The 18,767-nt window shown below is 33.5% G+C and overlaps 1 protein-coding gene across 2 annotated transcripts in view; it reads left to right on the forward strand.

Moving 5' to 3' along the window:
• Window positions 1–18,767, forward strand: part of LOC118181179 (uncharacterized) — a 68,287-nt gene that overhangs the window by 36,561 nt on the left and 12,959 nt on the right. The window contains exon 1 of one of the 2 annotated variants that reach the window (XM_085809133.1): window positions 16,146–16,277. The exons of the other annotated variant lie outside the window; for it this stretch is intronic. Within the exon in view, the coding sequence (XP_085665259.1) occupies window positions 16,233–16,277 (45 nt within the window). The 5' untranslated portion in view covers window positions 16,146–16,232. Of the gene's footprint in view, window positions 1–16,145; window positions 16,278–18,767 lie in introns of those variants that run through there. 2 annotated transcript variants of the gene reach the window in all.

Genomic DNA, 18,767 nt, shown 5'->3' on the forward strand with positions numbered 1-18,767 from the left:
TATGGAATGCACACGAGGGCTGTCTGCGTAAAGTGAGAGATGCCTTCGTAGAGGACTTTCTAAGGGAAATTCGCTCGCACATACGTTACACATGTGAAAAGTTGCGCATACTAACCACTTATTTCCCCCCAAAAAACAAAACGCAAAAGGAAATGCAATAATTCACTTTTAATGTAATTTCTTTCTTAGAAAAGTAATTTGTAAGATAAAATCGATATGAAAGAAGTTTTAATGAAATTTTTAAGTTTCAGTATAAGCCAAATTTCTTGTCTGAAAGTAGAATAAGACTCAGTTTCATACAGAAAAAAATTAGTTTAATTAAAGTGTAAGTTTTCTAAGCTAAATAAAATCTCACAATGGTTCCTTATTTGGGAAATACGCCTTTAACACTACTCACTGAATACAATGGCGTTTCTCCTCGTCACACAAGTCTTCTCACTTTAACAAGTGCTATTGTTGCGCAAATGATAGCTATTCATTTCACTTATTACACCTTTTCTTGACTTTTGAAAATAATACTTAGTTGCGTGAGTTTTTAACTTATTGTGTGTACATCGGGTATTGAAGGTTGAGTTACGATATTACTGCCTTCTATCAAAGCTGAGTACTTTCATTTAGACTTACGCCCCACTGGTGTAAAATTTGCAGAAACTAAGCGCAAAAATGTGAATTGGTATACACTGTTTGAAAAATGGAGTAGTCAAATTAATTGCTTGTTTTCTCTATAAGAACCTGAACTGCAAAGTTTCTGTGATACACCCATCTTTGATTAAGGTTAAATTAAAGTGAATCAAAGAGCACCAGAGTACATTGCCCGATCTGTGGACGTTTCTCAAGGAGGACCAGCTAGATTAGCCTTTTTGTCCTTTTTGATATTAAAAACGTCACTATCGTACCCTTGCAGGATTGCATTATTGATCTCTTCGTTGTTGTAAGCTGATCGTGTCATTGGTCTGTGGGTTGGCAATAAATTCGTGTCATCATTATCTACTTTTACTATCTTGCTTATGGGGAACTCTTAATCAATATAAACTAATAGAGTGAAGTGAAATCAATCGATTTGACAATCTTAGATGGCAATTTGAAAAATTTTAGGTTAGAAGGAAATTTATGCTAAAGTTATATGCTTATAGAAAAGTGACAGGTACGGGTAACAGAAGACAGGAATAGCATTACTTTGCCGTCATCTTTGATGGTATCTGCCTTCAAAAAAGGATGCCTTCTTGAAGAATTTCCTACAGAAAATTGACGCACCTTTATGTCACACATGTAAAAAAAAAATCATAAAAACCCTGTGTGGCGAAATCTGTTACACAACATGGGAATACGAACCTGGGGAAATCTACCAGTTTTCTACTGCGCTCTGATTGGCCCTTGAAAAATTAAGTTTCTTAGTGTCTGGAACCATTTTTATCTAAATTAAGGAAACTATAAAACGTGTTATGAGAAGACTTAGCTGTTGCTTCTTACAAATAGTTAATCTAGAAAGAGAGGAATCGCAGTTAAAGACTATCTATTGGTATCAATTTAATATTCCCATTTCCGGGGAAAATGAAAAATATTTCCTGTTCCTAATAAAACAAATTAAAAAAAAAGGTTAGTGAGGTCTAATAGTTTATTGTATTAAGGTAATTAGTATTCTAAATTAAATAATAGTATAACTTCTCTAGTTTCTGACAACAACTTTTAGAGAAACTAATAAACAATTTCTTTAATTTCCGAAATAACGTTTATTTTTACTAATTCCTGATTATTATATGTCTTATTTAGCACACTTTCATTTAACATAAATAGATTATTAAACATTTCAATGAAATGCATGTCATGAATGATCTCTGACAATATTGCAATAGAGAAAAGGCTCAGACCCAGGCAGCGTTGGGCTCTTATACGCGAAGTGTGCCATTCTCCAGAAGCAGGCTCAAGGGGCCAAAACCCCAAGAGCCGAACTTTTTTGTAACCAAACATCTAGCGATCACAGGTGCTTCTCGGGCTCATTTTCCGCATAGACAGAAGAACCATCCATGCGTAGTCGCCCCTCCCCCGCGTCGAGGAAGGCGATTTCTGAAAATAATAGATTAACTCATTGGTTCCCAAACTATGCCCCGGAAAACCACGGCTTGCTCACAGGGGTGCCGCGAAATATTATTGCAAAATTTCATTATTGAGTGAACCAAGACATTTAACCAAACTAAACAAAAAAAACAAAGTGAGAAGCTAAAAATATCTAGATTTTCTCTATGTGGTTTGTTTTTATTTGAGGCCGTGTAAAGTTGCCGACTCAGAATAATCTTGCCAACGCGAGCCGACGACGCCATGGCTTCTCAATCGCGCTATACCTTAGGACAATCTAACTTGAGAAGACGTATAAGGCTAGAGCGACTTTTTTACGGTTCATTCCTCAAAAAGAAACTGTGAGCTTTTCTTCGTTTTGTTGCTAAAGTTAGCTCATCATGTCGTTTGTTTCGGCTTTGCGTGTGCAGACTTTCAGATTTAGTAGTCGAAAAGTTCACCAATTTCTTTCAGGTCTGATTTCATGAAATTTATGCTTGTCACAGAAATGCCACCAGCTCCTTTCTCCAGCCCTTAACCAGTTCCTTTTTTCAGTTCATAATGACTTCTTCCAATTCTTTAGCGAAAGTTCTTTCTTATTTTATTAATTTTTATTAACGACGATGTGAAAGGAATTGCATATAATTGCAAAGGTAATCCATAAACAAAACGCCTTGGTCCTTTTTTCAGAAACGCCAGCCAAATCAGAAGCAAAAGTAACAATTTTGTTACCGTATTTATTTGGAAAATGCTTTCGTAATCTGACAAAAATATTCATAAATTATACACATATGTCAGCCGTGAAGCAGACGCTGTAACCATTGCTTCTTTCTCTTCCCGTACAAAGAATGAATGAATGATTTAATTATTTGCTTATCGAGATTGGTGTTAGGTCAGGGTTGTTGGAATTTGCATTTTTGCCAATAATGCCAGAACAAGGTATGTCTCCTATTGTTCATCAAATGATTGACATGATATTAGCAAATTTTTAAGTAAGAAGCTGTATGGAACATAATCTATCATTTCACTTAATATTTTCGTTCCGTTTTCTTTGCTCAACAATATTTATATTTCATTGCGTAATTTTTACAATATAACATCTCGAAATGGTATATATTCTACGGCGGACGCGTACACTTTCTACTATATCCAGTGTTTTCAACTTAAGGTTGTCCGGTAGTTTAGAGACGTGTTAGGTGCTTAGATCCTTTAGGACAGATTTGGCCTGTTCTAGAAGATATTGCAGAAAGCATATAAGCAGATGTGGTAAGCTCGATTCAGTCAGTCGGTTTATAATCTAAATCTAGTGAAATTAAACTCAGTGCTTCATATAAATAAACAGTGATATCAGAGAGAGTTAGTTCATGTAGTATAGTTAGTGCTATATTACTTCTTGTTTGTTGTCTTTGATAAATGGGCTTGTGATTCTTTTGTTCTTGTATCTTTGACGATAGACAGATTTTTGAACAGTAATAAACGTAACAGTGCACATAAAAAAGCATGTCTTCAACCAGTGGCAGGACTGTGAAGTAATTAATACCTGATAAACAACAGCCCGGGGCCTGGTCGACAGATCAGACTGCGTTTTTATCACTTTAAAGAAAAACGTTTTCAGGTAGCAACTGTTCTTTTATATATCTTAGTGGTACTGTTCAAATTCCAGTGCTGTTACGTAATTTTTCAGAATTGATGTAGAAGAGTCAATGATAGTTTTACACTACATATGGTAAAAGAAGAATATGAAGGGGTCGTGGCTATGTAGTTTGGTTGATACAAAGTAGCATGCGAAATCCTGTAGTCCCTAGCCTACACGTTAGTAAATGGTTTTTAAACTAGGGGGGGGTGGCGAGGAATGTGTAACATTTATAGTAATTAACCTATTATCCTATTATTTTGGTTGCGCTGTCATTTCTACTTTTTCTCATCCCTTACTAAGACGAAAATTAGATAGGTGTATATCAGAAGAGTTCTTAAATGTTAGAGAGAAACAGAGAGATTTGGCTGTGTCGTTAACCATTGTAATATTTCCTTCTCCAACTCTGACTTACTCTAGACCGGCATTAGCCTTTTGCTGGCAAAATTGCTCGCGCGAATTATACTACGTTGAGTCAGTGCTTGATGGGAGGTCACTTCCGTGAATTTCCAGGGTGTTTGCTTTAATTGTAGTTTGTTAGTTGTATCCTACAAGCTGCGGAGATTTAGCCTGTAAGTACAAGGTCGTGCGTTGTTAAGTTAATGCTGTAAGTTACTTCGTTCGTGGTACTCTACAAGTGCATCTGCAAACAAAAATTATGCTCCTTACATCTCCTACTCATATATAGCTTAAAGCATTTTTTCTTTTTCACTACTAACGCATTTCGGCGTTTTCGGCTCACCTGAGAAGAAGTTATTTTGAAATATTTGCAAGAAATCGTAACAGGTTTAAATTATCTGTCATTCTGATTTGCATTGAAATATGTTTTGCACAATGACAGAACTATAATAATTTCAGCTGTTGATTAATGAATCAGCCGTTATAATGAGCATTTTAATATGAAAACCTTTGACTATTTTCATTTAATGAAAGGTTAAAAAGGCTAGAGAAATTTCTCTCAGTTGAGCAGGTTCAAAATGAAAGAACTAAATCATTCATCAACTGTATCATTAACTGATCAAATAGAAAGTTTCACGACAGTTGTTTATCAGGAAAAAAGAACTAAAACAGTTGCCCTCTCTGTCCATAAAGGTTTCAGATTTCTGGGACCAGAAGTTTGAGGAATTAAATTATCAAGTTTTGCGATCAGTCAATAAATGAATATCATGTTCGGAATTACCTGTTTCTTTACTTATTTGCATATAGATAGGATGCTTGCTTTTGTGTTCCGTAAGTAATCAAATACGAAATATAAAATTACTTTTTAATCCATAGGCTGTAAGTGAAATAAACGATCTTTCTTTTTTCCCCTTGGGTAAATAGATGCATTTATTTGCGAAGGTTAAGGGATTATCTTTTCTATTAGTATACAAGCTGCCATTTATGATGCAATTTCGTTCGCTTATTTTCCAGAAGAAATAACCAGTTAGATATAGCTCTTTATCATAAAACAGCAGGCGGATATCAATTCTGGGCTGTATGAAAGTGGTTAGAAAAACAAATAACTAATTCAACAATGAAATTCGGTTTCTGTCACAGCTACTTAAATCAACAATCTAATTCAAATTAATAATTTACTAAACTGTTCGCTGTCGAGAAATTTTTGAATTTTTAGAAGCACAAAACTGTGAATTATAATACCTGCAGAGTTGAATCATTGATAAAATATTACATTCAATATTGTTAAACTAAGATAACTATATTGTTAAACTAAGATAATTTAAACGTGGTTGCGCCATGAAAATTTCAGCTCACCTCTTAATAAATTTTACTTTTGAAAATAAGCATTTCCTTTTCGCAATGATCCTAAACACTAACATGGACATTCTTACGGCAATTCGATATTGAAGAATGCATATAAAATATTTTCATATATGTGTATACGGGAAAGTAACTGGTGAAAGTGTAAAGACAGATAAAGGATACAGCAATAAGCAGATTTTGTAATAGAATGTATATGCAGTAATAGCGCGTTGAGGCGGTACAGGGCGATGTTCAGCGGTAGATAAAAGCGTTGTACTAGCGTAAAACTTTAGTCTCCGTGCGAATTTTGAGCGGTATGGTGAATTTGAGCTATGCGAACTCTTAACTCGCGAACGTGCATTTTATCTGTAGGGCTATAGATAAAATGGAACAACTACTCGAAAGAGGTACAGAGAACGATTACCGAGTGTGCCCTCCGAGCAACTGCTCCGTTGCCATTCAATTGTTAATTTGAATGGCTGTGAGAGAAACCGATTTACATTACCTCAAACTACCTCTACATTTCTGTCAGAGCATTACCTATTAACATTCATCATAATAAGAAGTCTGCACCGGAGAAGATTAAGACTAGAACAAGATGCGATTCCGTACGTCAAATGCGCAATCAGTAATAGCCATATGAGGAAGCGCATAACTCAAATAATGGATACTCTAGCATAAAAGAGTCTAGAACTCTACAACACAGAGTGATCTCACCCAAACTGTTATGCAAAAAGCAGCACCTCCGCACTAAAATGGTACCGTGGTCTCCAAGGAAGGCGTTACAACTCTGGATAGCTAGTGTAAGAGGCTTATACCTAATTTACTCAGGGTAAATAATAGGTGGCCCCTGCACTTATACCTAACCTAACCTACAAATTTCTGTCAGATATTTTGTTACTACCTTGTATATTGTGGATAGGTAACCAATTAAATAGTGGGAAGTTCGTCACAAATGTATTTTACATTTGACTTTAAAAGCTTGTTGCTGATACAAAGTAATATAGTCGCACTGACGTTATACGAGTTCTTAATCAAATCAATGAAATCTAGGCTTTGCTATATGAAATTTATTGTGACAAATCACTGTCCGTAAAAGTACGATCGGAATCAAACAGAGGGGAAAATTAAATAAATAAATGAATAAAAATAAAAAGAATCAAATAAAAAGAAATGAATAAAAAAACAAAAATAATGAATAAATAAATAAATTTAGATTTTAACTTTGCATTGTGCTGTGATATGATCTGCTCCTGCTCCCTGTTAGCAAAACAATTTTTAAAATAATATAAAATTTAAGTACAAGCTTAGCGTTACGGCTAAAGGATATAAAAAATAGTAGTTGTTTGTATAAAATTGTCGTTTATTGCTATTATGCATTTTTATATTTATTACTTATGTACTTTTTATGCATGGCTTTGTTACATCCCTTCAAAACTTGCAACTTACAGATTTTAAAATTTTGATTATATACTCAATATAAATCTTTTATTTATCGTAAATGCATGAGATAAATTTCATTTTTAAATTATTTTCTGAAGTAACGAGGAATTTATATTACCTACTAATTTTGTTAAAAGTATTCCAGCTAGTTCCCTGAACATTGATTCAAATCACTGCCGTGAAACTGCGTAAAAAATTACGACTTCACAAAATATAAAACAATGGAAGCCATTACTTTATTCCATTTTTTAAGTATTTAGAGTGTTCGAAAAAGTGGTATTGCAAGCTATATTTGCTTAAATATCAACCGTAAGTATATACTTCCAGATACAATTGTTTCTCAAAATAAAGTAAATTAATTTTATGAAAACATTTTCAACACTGTGGGTGGGAAAGTTTTGCAATTATAAAAATCTAACTTTTCATGTATTCTAATCAGTAAATATTCACAGCAGTTTATAAGGCCTTCTTGGCATGCCTTTTGTTGTGTAGTGGTCTGCACGCTGGGTGCATATTCCAGAGGTCCGTGGTTCGATTCCCGGCGAAGGCGTTGCATATTTTTCATCTTTCCTGCTTCCACAATACCTAATGTCTCTACAGTGGCGCCCGAACTAAGAAAGGTGGTGGATGATGACTCTCCACACCCAGGATTTGGCGATTGGGTCCCCTAGAAACCCCAGTCTCCCTTTAAAAGGGGGAGTATATAAGGTATTTCTGCCACCTTCTTGGCATGCCTTCGTGGTGTGTTAGTCTGCACGCTGGGCGCGTATTCCAGAGGTCCGTGGTTCGATTCCCGGCGAATTTTTCATCTTTCCTGCTTCCAAAATACCTCATGTTCCTACAAGTTTAATAAATTAAATGCAAAATGATTTCTCTTTGCATGTGGCATTCGCGAAGGTATCGGTAGTTAATACTTTCTCGACGGCCAGATCCAAATGCAATAACGAAGGTTGTTTTCTTTATACGAATCCGTCAGTTTCCAAAAGGAGATTTTATATTCCAGATGCTCTTTAAATGGGTAAATGCGGAATTCTGTTGATAATAAGTGGAAGCAAACGAACACATTCGCACTGCAATATCACGACTGATAGATATCGCGCGTATTGGAAAGAAAAAATTGTTTAATCTCGCAACCTCCGTAGGGTTAAAGAAATAATCTTTGTAACCATCCTTTTCGAACATCTTTTATACAGCGCAAAAGATCATATACGTCCTATATTATGATAATGTCTTACACGCCCCATGTAGTGATGCATTTATTACGTTCTTCTACGAGTGCTGCAGAAGATTGCATTATTGGTCATGACGTTCTGATCCACATGGTATCAAAATACTAAGCTATAGCTAAACGTTGTTTGTTTTCTTAAGTCTCAGATCTTCTTTGACGGATTTATTATGATATTTTTTTGTATTGTAATTTGAAAGGCTACTGTTTTTTAGACAAATAGTTGGAAATATCGAATACATTTGCTGAATTTTAATGTGATATTCTCTGAGTTTTCTTCGCCTGAAATCAACTAAATCACGGAAAACTTCTTTCAGTTACTCGTATTTCAATCAGTTTAGTTATAGTATGGTACCCCATCTAGAGTTGGCAGAATGTGAAGGAGACAAAAATTTTAGAATTTAGAAAAGCACCGAGCAACAAAATTTAGGGCTGATAAAATTTTTGAAATTTATAGGAGGCAAAATTTTTAGAATTTGAAGAGTCACCGGGCAACAGAATATATGACCCACAGAGATTGCGCTGGACCGCAAGATGCCTAGCACCAGCTCTGATTCTATCTAAAGTTTGATAAAATTTACTGCTTCCGATTTGTGCTTTTTCAATGAAAATGGACTTTAAAAACTTCAGATAATTTTATAAGGTATTTCTCCTGCCTTCTTAGCATGCCTTCGTAGTGTGGTTGTCAGTACGCTCGGCGCGTATTCGAGAGGTGCGTGTTTAAAGTTCCGACGAGAGAATTGCTCATTTTTCATCTCTCATGCTTCGAATAACCTAATGTATCTTCAGTGGCGTCCGAACTAAAAGAAGGTAGTGGATGATGATTCTCCACCACCAGGATGTGGCGATTGGGTTTCCTAATTCCCAGTGACCCTTTAAAAGGGGGAGTATATAAGGTATTTATCCCGACTTCTTAACATGCCTTCGTAGTGTAGTGGTCAGCACGCTCGGCACATGTTCGAGAGGTCCGTGGTTCGAGTCACGGCGAAAGCATTGTTCATTTTTCATCTCTCCTGCTTCGAAATAACCTAATGTCTCTACAACTTTACCTCGTCCCTTTAAAACCAAACTGCAACTTTCCTGACATTTGAAGCCTATGTAAAAGTATGCTTTCATATTGCACTTTTCAAGGACTTCTCTGATTCTAACTGTGCTGGTGTACTCCTGCATTTAGCAAGATGCTTTGTTGGGCTATCATTTCAGAATCATTAAATTAAAAATTTGCTATGAGCTTATGCCATCCTTTCCATAGCTTTATATTTTCAGTTGCAGGTATTCTCTGAAAAACTTTCTGTATCTCAAAAATATGAATTTTATTGGCATTTGGATGAAATATGTTTTCTAAAATAGCATCGGTTAAACAAGCATTTACAATCTTTTCTTTTTGTTTGCACTTTAAATACACTTCCGCTAATATGAATTCGGCAACGTAAATAAAATTTCTTCTATAGAGCTTTCTATAGCTGGTCGAATCATATAAAAATCAGTTTTTGAGTTTGATACGTATGTGCATGTTTCGTGTTGATGCATTACGCAGGCGTGTACATATATATGTAAGATTAGATAAACTCTTAAGACCCTATTAAAGTGTTGAGAAAATAGTATGCTAGAAAATTTTTATCTGTTTGAAAGAATATTGTATTCATTCTGAATCAAAAACCTTGGAGTTTTAAAAACCTTATTTTGCGTGCGATGCAATTTATTACTTTTGCTCTTCTCTTAAATTAGGCAAAAATGTTTGTAGATTTGGATGACTTTGTTAAGACAGAGTGTGCATTTTTCTCCCAAATTCCTTTCTCTCTACATTGGTGAAGATGCCATCAGAATTTTGAAAGGAGTTAAAAGAATGTACTGTACCTTGATATAATGCTGTTGGAGTAATGATGATTTTTCACGGCCTGGAAAGGCAAACAATGCAGGTTAAGAGTTTAGATTCATTTTTCTGATAAAGAAAGAATTGCCGCATGCTCAAGTTTCAAAGTATGTTTACTACGTAATAATGTCAGCAATAACAGGTTCCCTAATACACACATAGGTTTCATCGTATGAAACTTAACAAGGCAATTAAAATACCAATATATATCTCAAGAAAACCTAATTAACCATTTAGTCTCTAAATCATTCCGCTAATCAATGTTCAATCCAGTTTCATTATTATTCAGATTCAACTAAATGCTATTGATCTTTTAACTGAAATTTTTAATTTAAATAATATTCTTTCTCTCTTCTTATAATAACACGTAACAGAAACTGTTAAAAACTTAGAGCTTAAAAAATTTAACTCTTGAAAATACTGTATAACCTATTGTTTTTCCCTTGAATACGCAGTCACAGCTTTTACTAAAGTCACTAATGTTCTTCAATAATTAGAATATCATCATAAATAGAATCTATATATACTTGTATATTTAGAGTAAAGCTAGTGTAAAAAAACAAGTTATTTCCTATTATTTATGGATGTAGATAAAAGGGTCTGATATAGATAAAAGAAACTTAGAAAAATGTGAGTCAGTAAAAAGATTTGCTCCCAATTATGAATATGTATGTGATCTCCATCACTGATCAGGATTAGTTGTGGTGCAATTAACAGCAAGCTTAAAACTTTACGTTGAATAGTCAAGAAATTAATATCTGTGTTAAAAAGATTAATTTTGTCAGATTATAAGTATTAGATGCAATAACTTGATGGATTATAAGCAAAATAATCGTCGGTGTAACTAGACTTTGTCGAAGAGAGGGGTGTAACTGTTCCTTACCCTAAACTGTAAATAAATAAAATTATAATTTCCTTTTGAAAGTTATGTTAGTGTAAAAATTTAATAAATTTTCATTCGGATTTTATTTTAGCATGGATATACGGATTAAATATAAAAGTCCTAGTACTTTAGGAGGAATCATTTATAGAGGGGCAAGTTGTTTTCTTTTTAGCTACTTATAAAAGTGACAAAATAAATTAAATGATTTTTAAATGAATGATACTATTAACCACATTCGGCACTAAAGCTTCTGAAGAATAAGGTACGCTTTTCGGACATTTCATTTATTTGCACATTCATAAATGCTTTAAAATTTTTATTTATTTCCCTGATTTTTTATTTCTTTTTCCTTCTTTGATAATTTTTGCTTATCGAAACTGAGAAGTCAAAAACTAGTTACTATTACTACTCGATATTTCAAGTTAAAAGTTAATTCAGCATAAAGACAGCTAGGTTGTAGCTAGACTTATGTAATGTAAATGGAAACTGTAGCTTCTAAGCTTGTAATGTAAATGGAAAACAACTTAGTGAAAGCTAAAGAAGTTCCATAAATCAACAGACGAACAGGGCAGACTGAATGATAAGCCAGACAACCTGCAAAACATTGTTTTTCCATAAAAAATTTAACGTATGATTTTGCTTTTAAAAAATTTAACATATGCTTTTGCTTTTAAAAAAATTTAACATATGCTTTTCCATAAAAATTTAACGTAAAGTTCCTTCCTTGAAATAAACCAAAATGAATTACTTTTTAACTTGTACATTGTCTTGTTTAATATTTCAGACTAATGAGCTGAGCATATTCATTACATAAAATTATTAAAGACTTTCCAGTGGTTTATTCTCTAAGGGCTAGATCAGAGGTTCTCAACCGGTGGTACGCAAAGAAGCAAAAATTTTTAACTATTAAATTCAAAAATTAAAACCCCAAAATCCTGATTGAATTTTTTCTCTAACACTCGTAAATTTATGCGATCTGAGCTTTCTTTAAAGTCAATAGCCGCTTATAGACTTTAGCAAGAGGCGATCGATCTATCTGCATGGTAGTTTTCGTGGTTCTTCATGTTGTACGTTTCACAAATATTCTTTTAGCCTTAAACATAACAAAATTTGCCATAAATGATGTTTTTGAAAGGAGTGATAGAAATGGATGCTGTATTTAATGGGAAATAAAAATAAGTTTCGATAGGAAAGATAATAGTTTCTCGTTAATTCTGTTAGAGTTCATTGATTTATTAGCATGTCAGCACTTTGTCACCACTTCCGGGCTCATAATGCTCCATTTTCAATGAGAATAATTTTTTACATCGGTTTGCTGTCTCTAACAGCAGGTATTTTGTCTTCTTTTTGCTTTGTATTTCTTACTTTTCTACGCGATTTGAGAATATCGTCATCTGTTCTTGAAGAACTCGTAATATATTGTGCATTTAATTATTTGTGAAAAAATAATAAAACAAACTTAGATTTTCAAAATGGAAAAACGGCTAAGAGTGACTAAGTGGAAAAGTGACGATTCACAGGTGATGGATCCAGGACAATCTACTAGCACTAAGAATGTTGAAAAGAAACCAAAATGTTTCTAGAAAATATAATGAAAATTATTTACCATTTGGATTTACTTGGAAGGAAGATGAAATGGACCCTCAACCTCTCAATATGTTGTTTATGGTGAACTTTTATCCAATCAAAGTATGAAACCAGCGTTTCATGAAGAACATCTTAAATCTAAGCATGCCAGTTTAAAGGATAAATTTGAAGAATATTGTAAAAGTAAATTATCGGAGTTCAAATATAGTAGACAAGTAATGAAAGGTTTTGTTACTTCAAGTGAAAAAGCTTTGGAAGCTAGTTACCAGGTAAGCCTAAGAATTGATAAGATGGGACAGGCTCACTCTATTGGAGAAAACCTTATATTACCAGCAGTTAAAGATATCGTTTTATCATTATTCAACGAAAACGCGGCTAATAAACTTCATAATATTACGTTATCAAATGATACAGTGAGTCGACGAATTCATGAAATGGCAAATTCCATAAAAGAGACACTTATTCAAAAAAATAAAACACAGTAAGTATTTCGCATTGCAGTTGGATGAAAGTACTGATATAAGGAGCTTTCTCAATTCAGATTCACGCATTCAGATTTTATTTCTTTCTCTCTAGCCCAAAGGGCGTTAGCTCAGAAGGGGTATTAACTTCGGTTTGGCATTCTGCGTTGAAAACTTAAATGTCCGTTTCACTATTCAGATTGTTGCCACCAAATATTATCATCTTGTGTTATATAATCTTCATAAATGTATATATGTTTCTCGCATTGTGATAAAACAACGGTACCTAGAGCCATCAAATTTTGAATAATGTAATACTCCACCGAATATGGGCATCTAGAAGCCCAAATTTGGAAATTGTTTTATTATCGATTTCATATTTTTTAACACTTTAACGAATTTTTAATTAACAAACTCGACGATTTCAAAGCGAGCAATAGCAACACCGTACGGGGAAGGAACATTTTTATCTCCAGCGCGCGCGACTGTGTATCGGAAATTCTAAAGATATGCTCTTTCAAACATTTTGAGATATTGCTGTTGAATTCTTTTTTAATTGTTTAAGTGTGAAGAATATGATATTTTATAAATAAAGGTATTACGTTAAACAAAACATTAAAAAACGCCCCTTTGGGCGTAAAATTAAGATCTGAAAGGTTTCAGGTTTTTTTTTTATATTGCTATTCAAAAATTAAAAAATAATCATTGCAAAAAGGTAATGGTGGTACTAAAGGTTTTCAATTTTTGTTTAGATGGTTTTTGTTTAGATGTTTAGATGGTTTAGATGGTTTAGTCAAAAGGTTGAGAACCGCTGGGTTATTGCATGAACCACTGGGCTTTATTGCATGTTTTCATACATATTTTCAGCTTTGGAACTTATTAGCAAAACTGGGGCATTGTAGTTTTTAAAGGGGAAGAGGAAATGTCTCCCTTAACTAGGAAAACTCGCGAGAGTCCAATGTCCGTTCGACTGGAATCTCGCGAGAGTTATAAGTTATTTTCTCCCTCCTTCCAGCATGCCTTTCTGGTGTAACAGTAGCTTACTCAGCGCGTATTAGACAGGTCCAGGTTCGAGTCCTGGCGAGGGCATTGCTCATTTTTCACGTCTTCTTCTTCAAAATAACCTAATGACTCTACAGTGGCGCCCGAACTAAAAAGGTGATGCTCGATTATTCGTCACCACCAGGATTTAGCGATTGTATCCCCTAATCGTCAGTCATCCTTTAAAAGGAGGAGCGTATAAGGTATTTTCTCCCTCCTTCCACTATGCTTTCGTGGTGTAACGGTAGCACACTCGGCGCGTATTCGAAAGTTCCAGGTCTGAGTCCTCGCAAGGGCATTGCTCCTGCTTCAAAATAACCTAATGACTCTACAGCTTATCATGTAATTTCATTACATATTATAATTTTTATTATAACGTAGGCTACTAGGGGTTCTCCAGAGGATATTATCACTGAACACTGAGATTGGGGCTCGAGTCCTAGCAAACAAGCTGGCTGCATGGACATTCTTGTGATTATGTCCTATGATTAACGTATAAACGAATCAATATATGTTTGAAAATCCTGGGAGGATATTCTTGACTTAGTTAGATTGTAGAGACATTAGGATTTTTTGGAAGCTGGAGACATGAAAAATGAGCAAACGCCTTCGCCGGGAATAGAACCACGGACCTCTGGAATACCGGCCCAGCGTGAAGAACCACTACACCACGAAAGCAGGCTAGAAAAATGCGAGAAATACCTTATAAGATAGCCTTCGTTTGCTTTATCATAATTCATTTAATAAATGTGAGGTATTTTGTAAATTATCGGTAATATCGAGGAAGAATAATATGCTAAAAAACTGACTCAGAAAGCAAAGATAATTAGTGTGAAAGAATTAATGAAGATAATTAGTGAAGAAAGGCAAAGATAATTAGTGTAGGTTTTATTTCAGCAGCTAAAATTAAAATAATAATAATAATAATAATTGCTAAAATTAAATACCCTCCAAATATATTCTAAAATAAAATATCGTTGTGTTAGAGGCAAAAGGATCATTGATTTTTATTTAATTTTAAACAATGTGTCAGTTTAAATGTTTTAAATAGCATTTAAATTAAAGCAATATATTGGAAGAACAGGCAAAATTCTGTCAATAAAACATTTATGTAGTAAAGTTAGCATTTAAAATTATTCCTTCGTGAAGAGGCCCCACCCAGTGGCCGTAAGGTAAAACCTCTGATCGCAGGATCGACCCAAGTTCAAACTGCAGCGAACAGGTTGGCTCCAAGGCGGCTTTCGTAGGGGCCTTCCAACAATTCTCAACGAAGGCATCCCTTCCCATAGCAGCTAGTGTTCGAGTGTTTTGCTGCAATCTATATAATGCTTCCTAAAGAAAAATTTTATTTAAACACACTATATTCTTACAAAGAAAAGAGTAAGTATATAAATTACAAAATATATTTTCCAATATATGTCTCAAAAACTAAAAATTATAACTAATTTGCGTTTTTCTGTTCAGAAGTATAATGCGTTTGAAAATTGTAATTAGTTAACATGACATTTTCAAAATGATCTCCAAATTAAATGATTAAAATTAGTTACATTAGGTTGCAAAACCTTCCAATAGTTCAAAAACTGAATAGTCTTTATATTTTAGACCTGAAACAGAAATATTCCAATCATGCGATTCTTAACGGTTTATTTCCTACCAGCACTTCTTCCTCTTGTTGCTGACCTTCTTCCCAAAATATTTCAGCCTACACTGATCATAATTTTCAACTATTGATTCACATCCGACTTTGAATAAAAAGCCAAGAAAAGATGGAATGTATGCTTAGCTGCTCTTGTGAAAAGTACGGTCAAGAGACCGAAAGAAAACAGCTTAGATTGGAAAGAAAAAGGGAGACATATTCGCATTAAATTAGTCGCTCGGTTTCTCGTGCTGTCTTTCGACGAAATATGGCAGCTCGAATCTGATAAAAAAAAAATTGGAACAGCAATATTGTTCATATGTGTGCCGGAAAATTACGAAAAATACTTCTTAGCTTTTTTTTTCTGCGTTTGGATTGTGTGTGTTTTAGTTAGATGAGATATATTCAACAAACGCTAGTGAAATCATGTATATTTACGTAAGAGCTAGGTTGTTTCTGTCAATAATTATCCTTCTGTGGACTAACCTCAGCTGAGTAATCTGAGCTGGAGAAACAACTTCAGCCGTTTTGAAGACTTAACAGCACATATTCCTTTAAACAGAAAGCCACATTTTTTCCTACTTAGAAATGATAATTTCCATATCTCGAATTGCTGATGTATAGAAGCCAAGGATAAAAGATTTGCTTCAGTTACATGCTCGAAATTAAACTTACTCGTAAACTCTTCTATATGATAAAAGTAAGAATTTTATCTTATTAATTTTAATTTTGTATTTAATATACTATATAAAATGAAATTACAATCTAATTTTAATTAGTATCAAATTTACTCTTCTTTAGAGTTTTAACATATCATAAACTTGGGATTTTACTCATTTTCAGATTCAAATTCTAGTAAATTATAATATTTGGCTTTAAATTAGCTAATTTTGAAAGATTTTATCGAAATGTTATTCTGTTTTTACTTATTCATAAATTAACAGTTGAAATTTCACTTTTTTTTTTTACTTATTTTAGCTAGTGAATACTTAAAGCATTAATATAAAAAGATCTGGAATATTGTATATTATATATATCCCCACATTTGTTGCACTTTCAAAATGAATTTAGTCCCTTGTAACGGAAGAATGTTTATATTTGCTTTTTTTAAGGAGAGGGGGGGGGGAATAATCTGTTATGGCAAAGTACATGAGAGCTAAGGGTATGCATGCCTTCACAAAGCATTTTCGAAGGAAAACTGGTTTATATTTATGTCACATGAGAGAAAAGCCCCAAAACGATCGTGCAGCCACCCATTAGCCAGTTTTTCCTGGGTCGAACTACCAGCGTTTAGCGCTCGTAACCATTCGGGCACTAATTGGCTCTAAAGGAATTTTTAACTTTCATTTAGGCAGATACATATACTAAATTCTTTGTTTCTATGCTTTCGTATCAAAAATTAATATTTAATACTAAACCTTTCTCCGAATATCGAGCCAAACACAGGCTGACCGGTAAATTCGCTGAACACTGGTAGTTCGACGACTTAAGGCTCGAGTCTAGGCGAACAGACTAGCTGCATAAATGTTTTCGTAGTTTTCTTCATGCGTAAGGTGGTTACGAGCCTATTTCCTCTTATAGATCCTCCTTTAACGCATCTCACTATTAGACAGAGAGACCTCGATTGCTCTGGCATAGTCAAATAAACGAAACAAAACTTCTCTGAATATAGAACTACGATATTACTTACATATTAAGATATTAACAATGTAATATTACGGATGTTTTATTACTGATAATTCAATCATTAAACAATCGTTCAGAAATAGATAGTATGCCAAAGTCAGCATTTTGTTTTACTTAAAAAATAAAGCAATGATGATTTGGTAAATTTATTATTCCCTTTCCTTTTAATTTCTTTTTATTCCGAAATTTCCGTTTAACCATCCGACTGTAGTTTACTTAATCCATTCAATAAGAAAATAAAGGAAATGTAATCTTTATAAGCATATCAAAAATATACTGAGTCACTTCCGCAAAGGAAAATGCCACCGGAATTGAATGGAATTTTATTTATTTATAGAATAAAAATATAAAAGGGACATCTAAAGAAAGCAGCTTAAACATTATTTATAATTATTTATAAAACCAAACTTCATTTTGCACGTAAAATAGTCTTGACTTTAATTTTATGTGAAAGCAAAAACTATGAGCAAAAGAGTAATATTTAATCATATGATATATTACTTTTTATGTACTATATATATATATATATATATTGTTGAGGAACTGCCTTGCTTTGTCTCCAATTTACTTTTAACTTTAAATTAAGTCTCTCTCTCTATATATATATATATGTGTACACACATATATTTTGCGTATATTATAAAAACACGCACATATACACACACACAATTAAAGTTATAAGTTAAATTAGTTAAAATTTAAATGGCATTTAAACACTCACTCGGTGCACTTGAATTTTCTTTGCAAAATAGCTTAAATGTAAGTTAGAAATAAAATACACTGAAAATTACAGTTAAAAAAAATTAAAACGGTAACAGGAAAAATTAATATATATAATTTATGCAGTATCTAAGGAAAACAAATTAATTTTTCTTTCGAAGCATTATTAACAGATACAAGTAGGTATTTTAAGAGACAAGCTAAGTTCGTTTTTTTAGAACTCTGGATCATTTTATAATGTAAAAAACCCATTTGGCTGTGTTCTTTTACAATGTATAAAGAAAATTGGCTCTATGTTGAAAAGAAAAATCAGTCCTTTCTTTTCGTCTTTCATTAGACTCTTTTCCTTAGAAAATTACCTTCGAAGTATTATAAATAAACGATAAGTTAAGTTCTTGAAAAGATTTAACGATTGCTTAGAAAGCAAATTAGAATGTACAGAATAATTCAGAGAAAATAACCAATTAATATATATAGTGAAGTTATACACACCTATATATGTGATGCCTTTTTACACCTATATATGTGAATAATAAGATTGTTAACTGTTGGTGAAAGGGAAACTAACACAAGAAAGAACATTCTGTCATACATCTAAATGCATTTAGATTAAGATGCTTTGCAGCTTCTATAAGTGCACCTCATAAAAAGAAAATACGACAATCGAATCACTATCTTCAATCAAGAAGTAAAAATGGGGTACTTGGTCTCTCAATGTAATATCATAATGGCTTCACTCCGGACATTATCGAGCGCCAAACAAATTTCATAATTAGACAAAAGC

Source organism: Stegodyphus dumicola, chromosome X2 (assembly GCF_044657685.1).
Source record: "Stegodyphus dumicola isolate Sdum_Otavi_A_Nest chromosome X2, ASM4465768v1".
NCBI classification, from domain to species: domain Eukaryota; kingdom Metazoa; phylum Arthropoda; class Arachnida; order Araneae; family Eresidae; genus Stegodyphus; species Stegodyphus dumicola.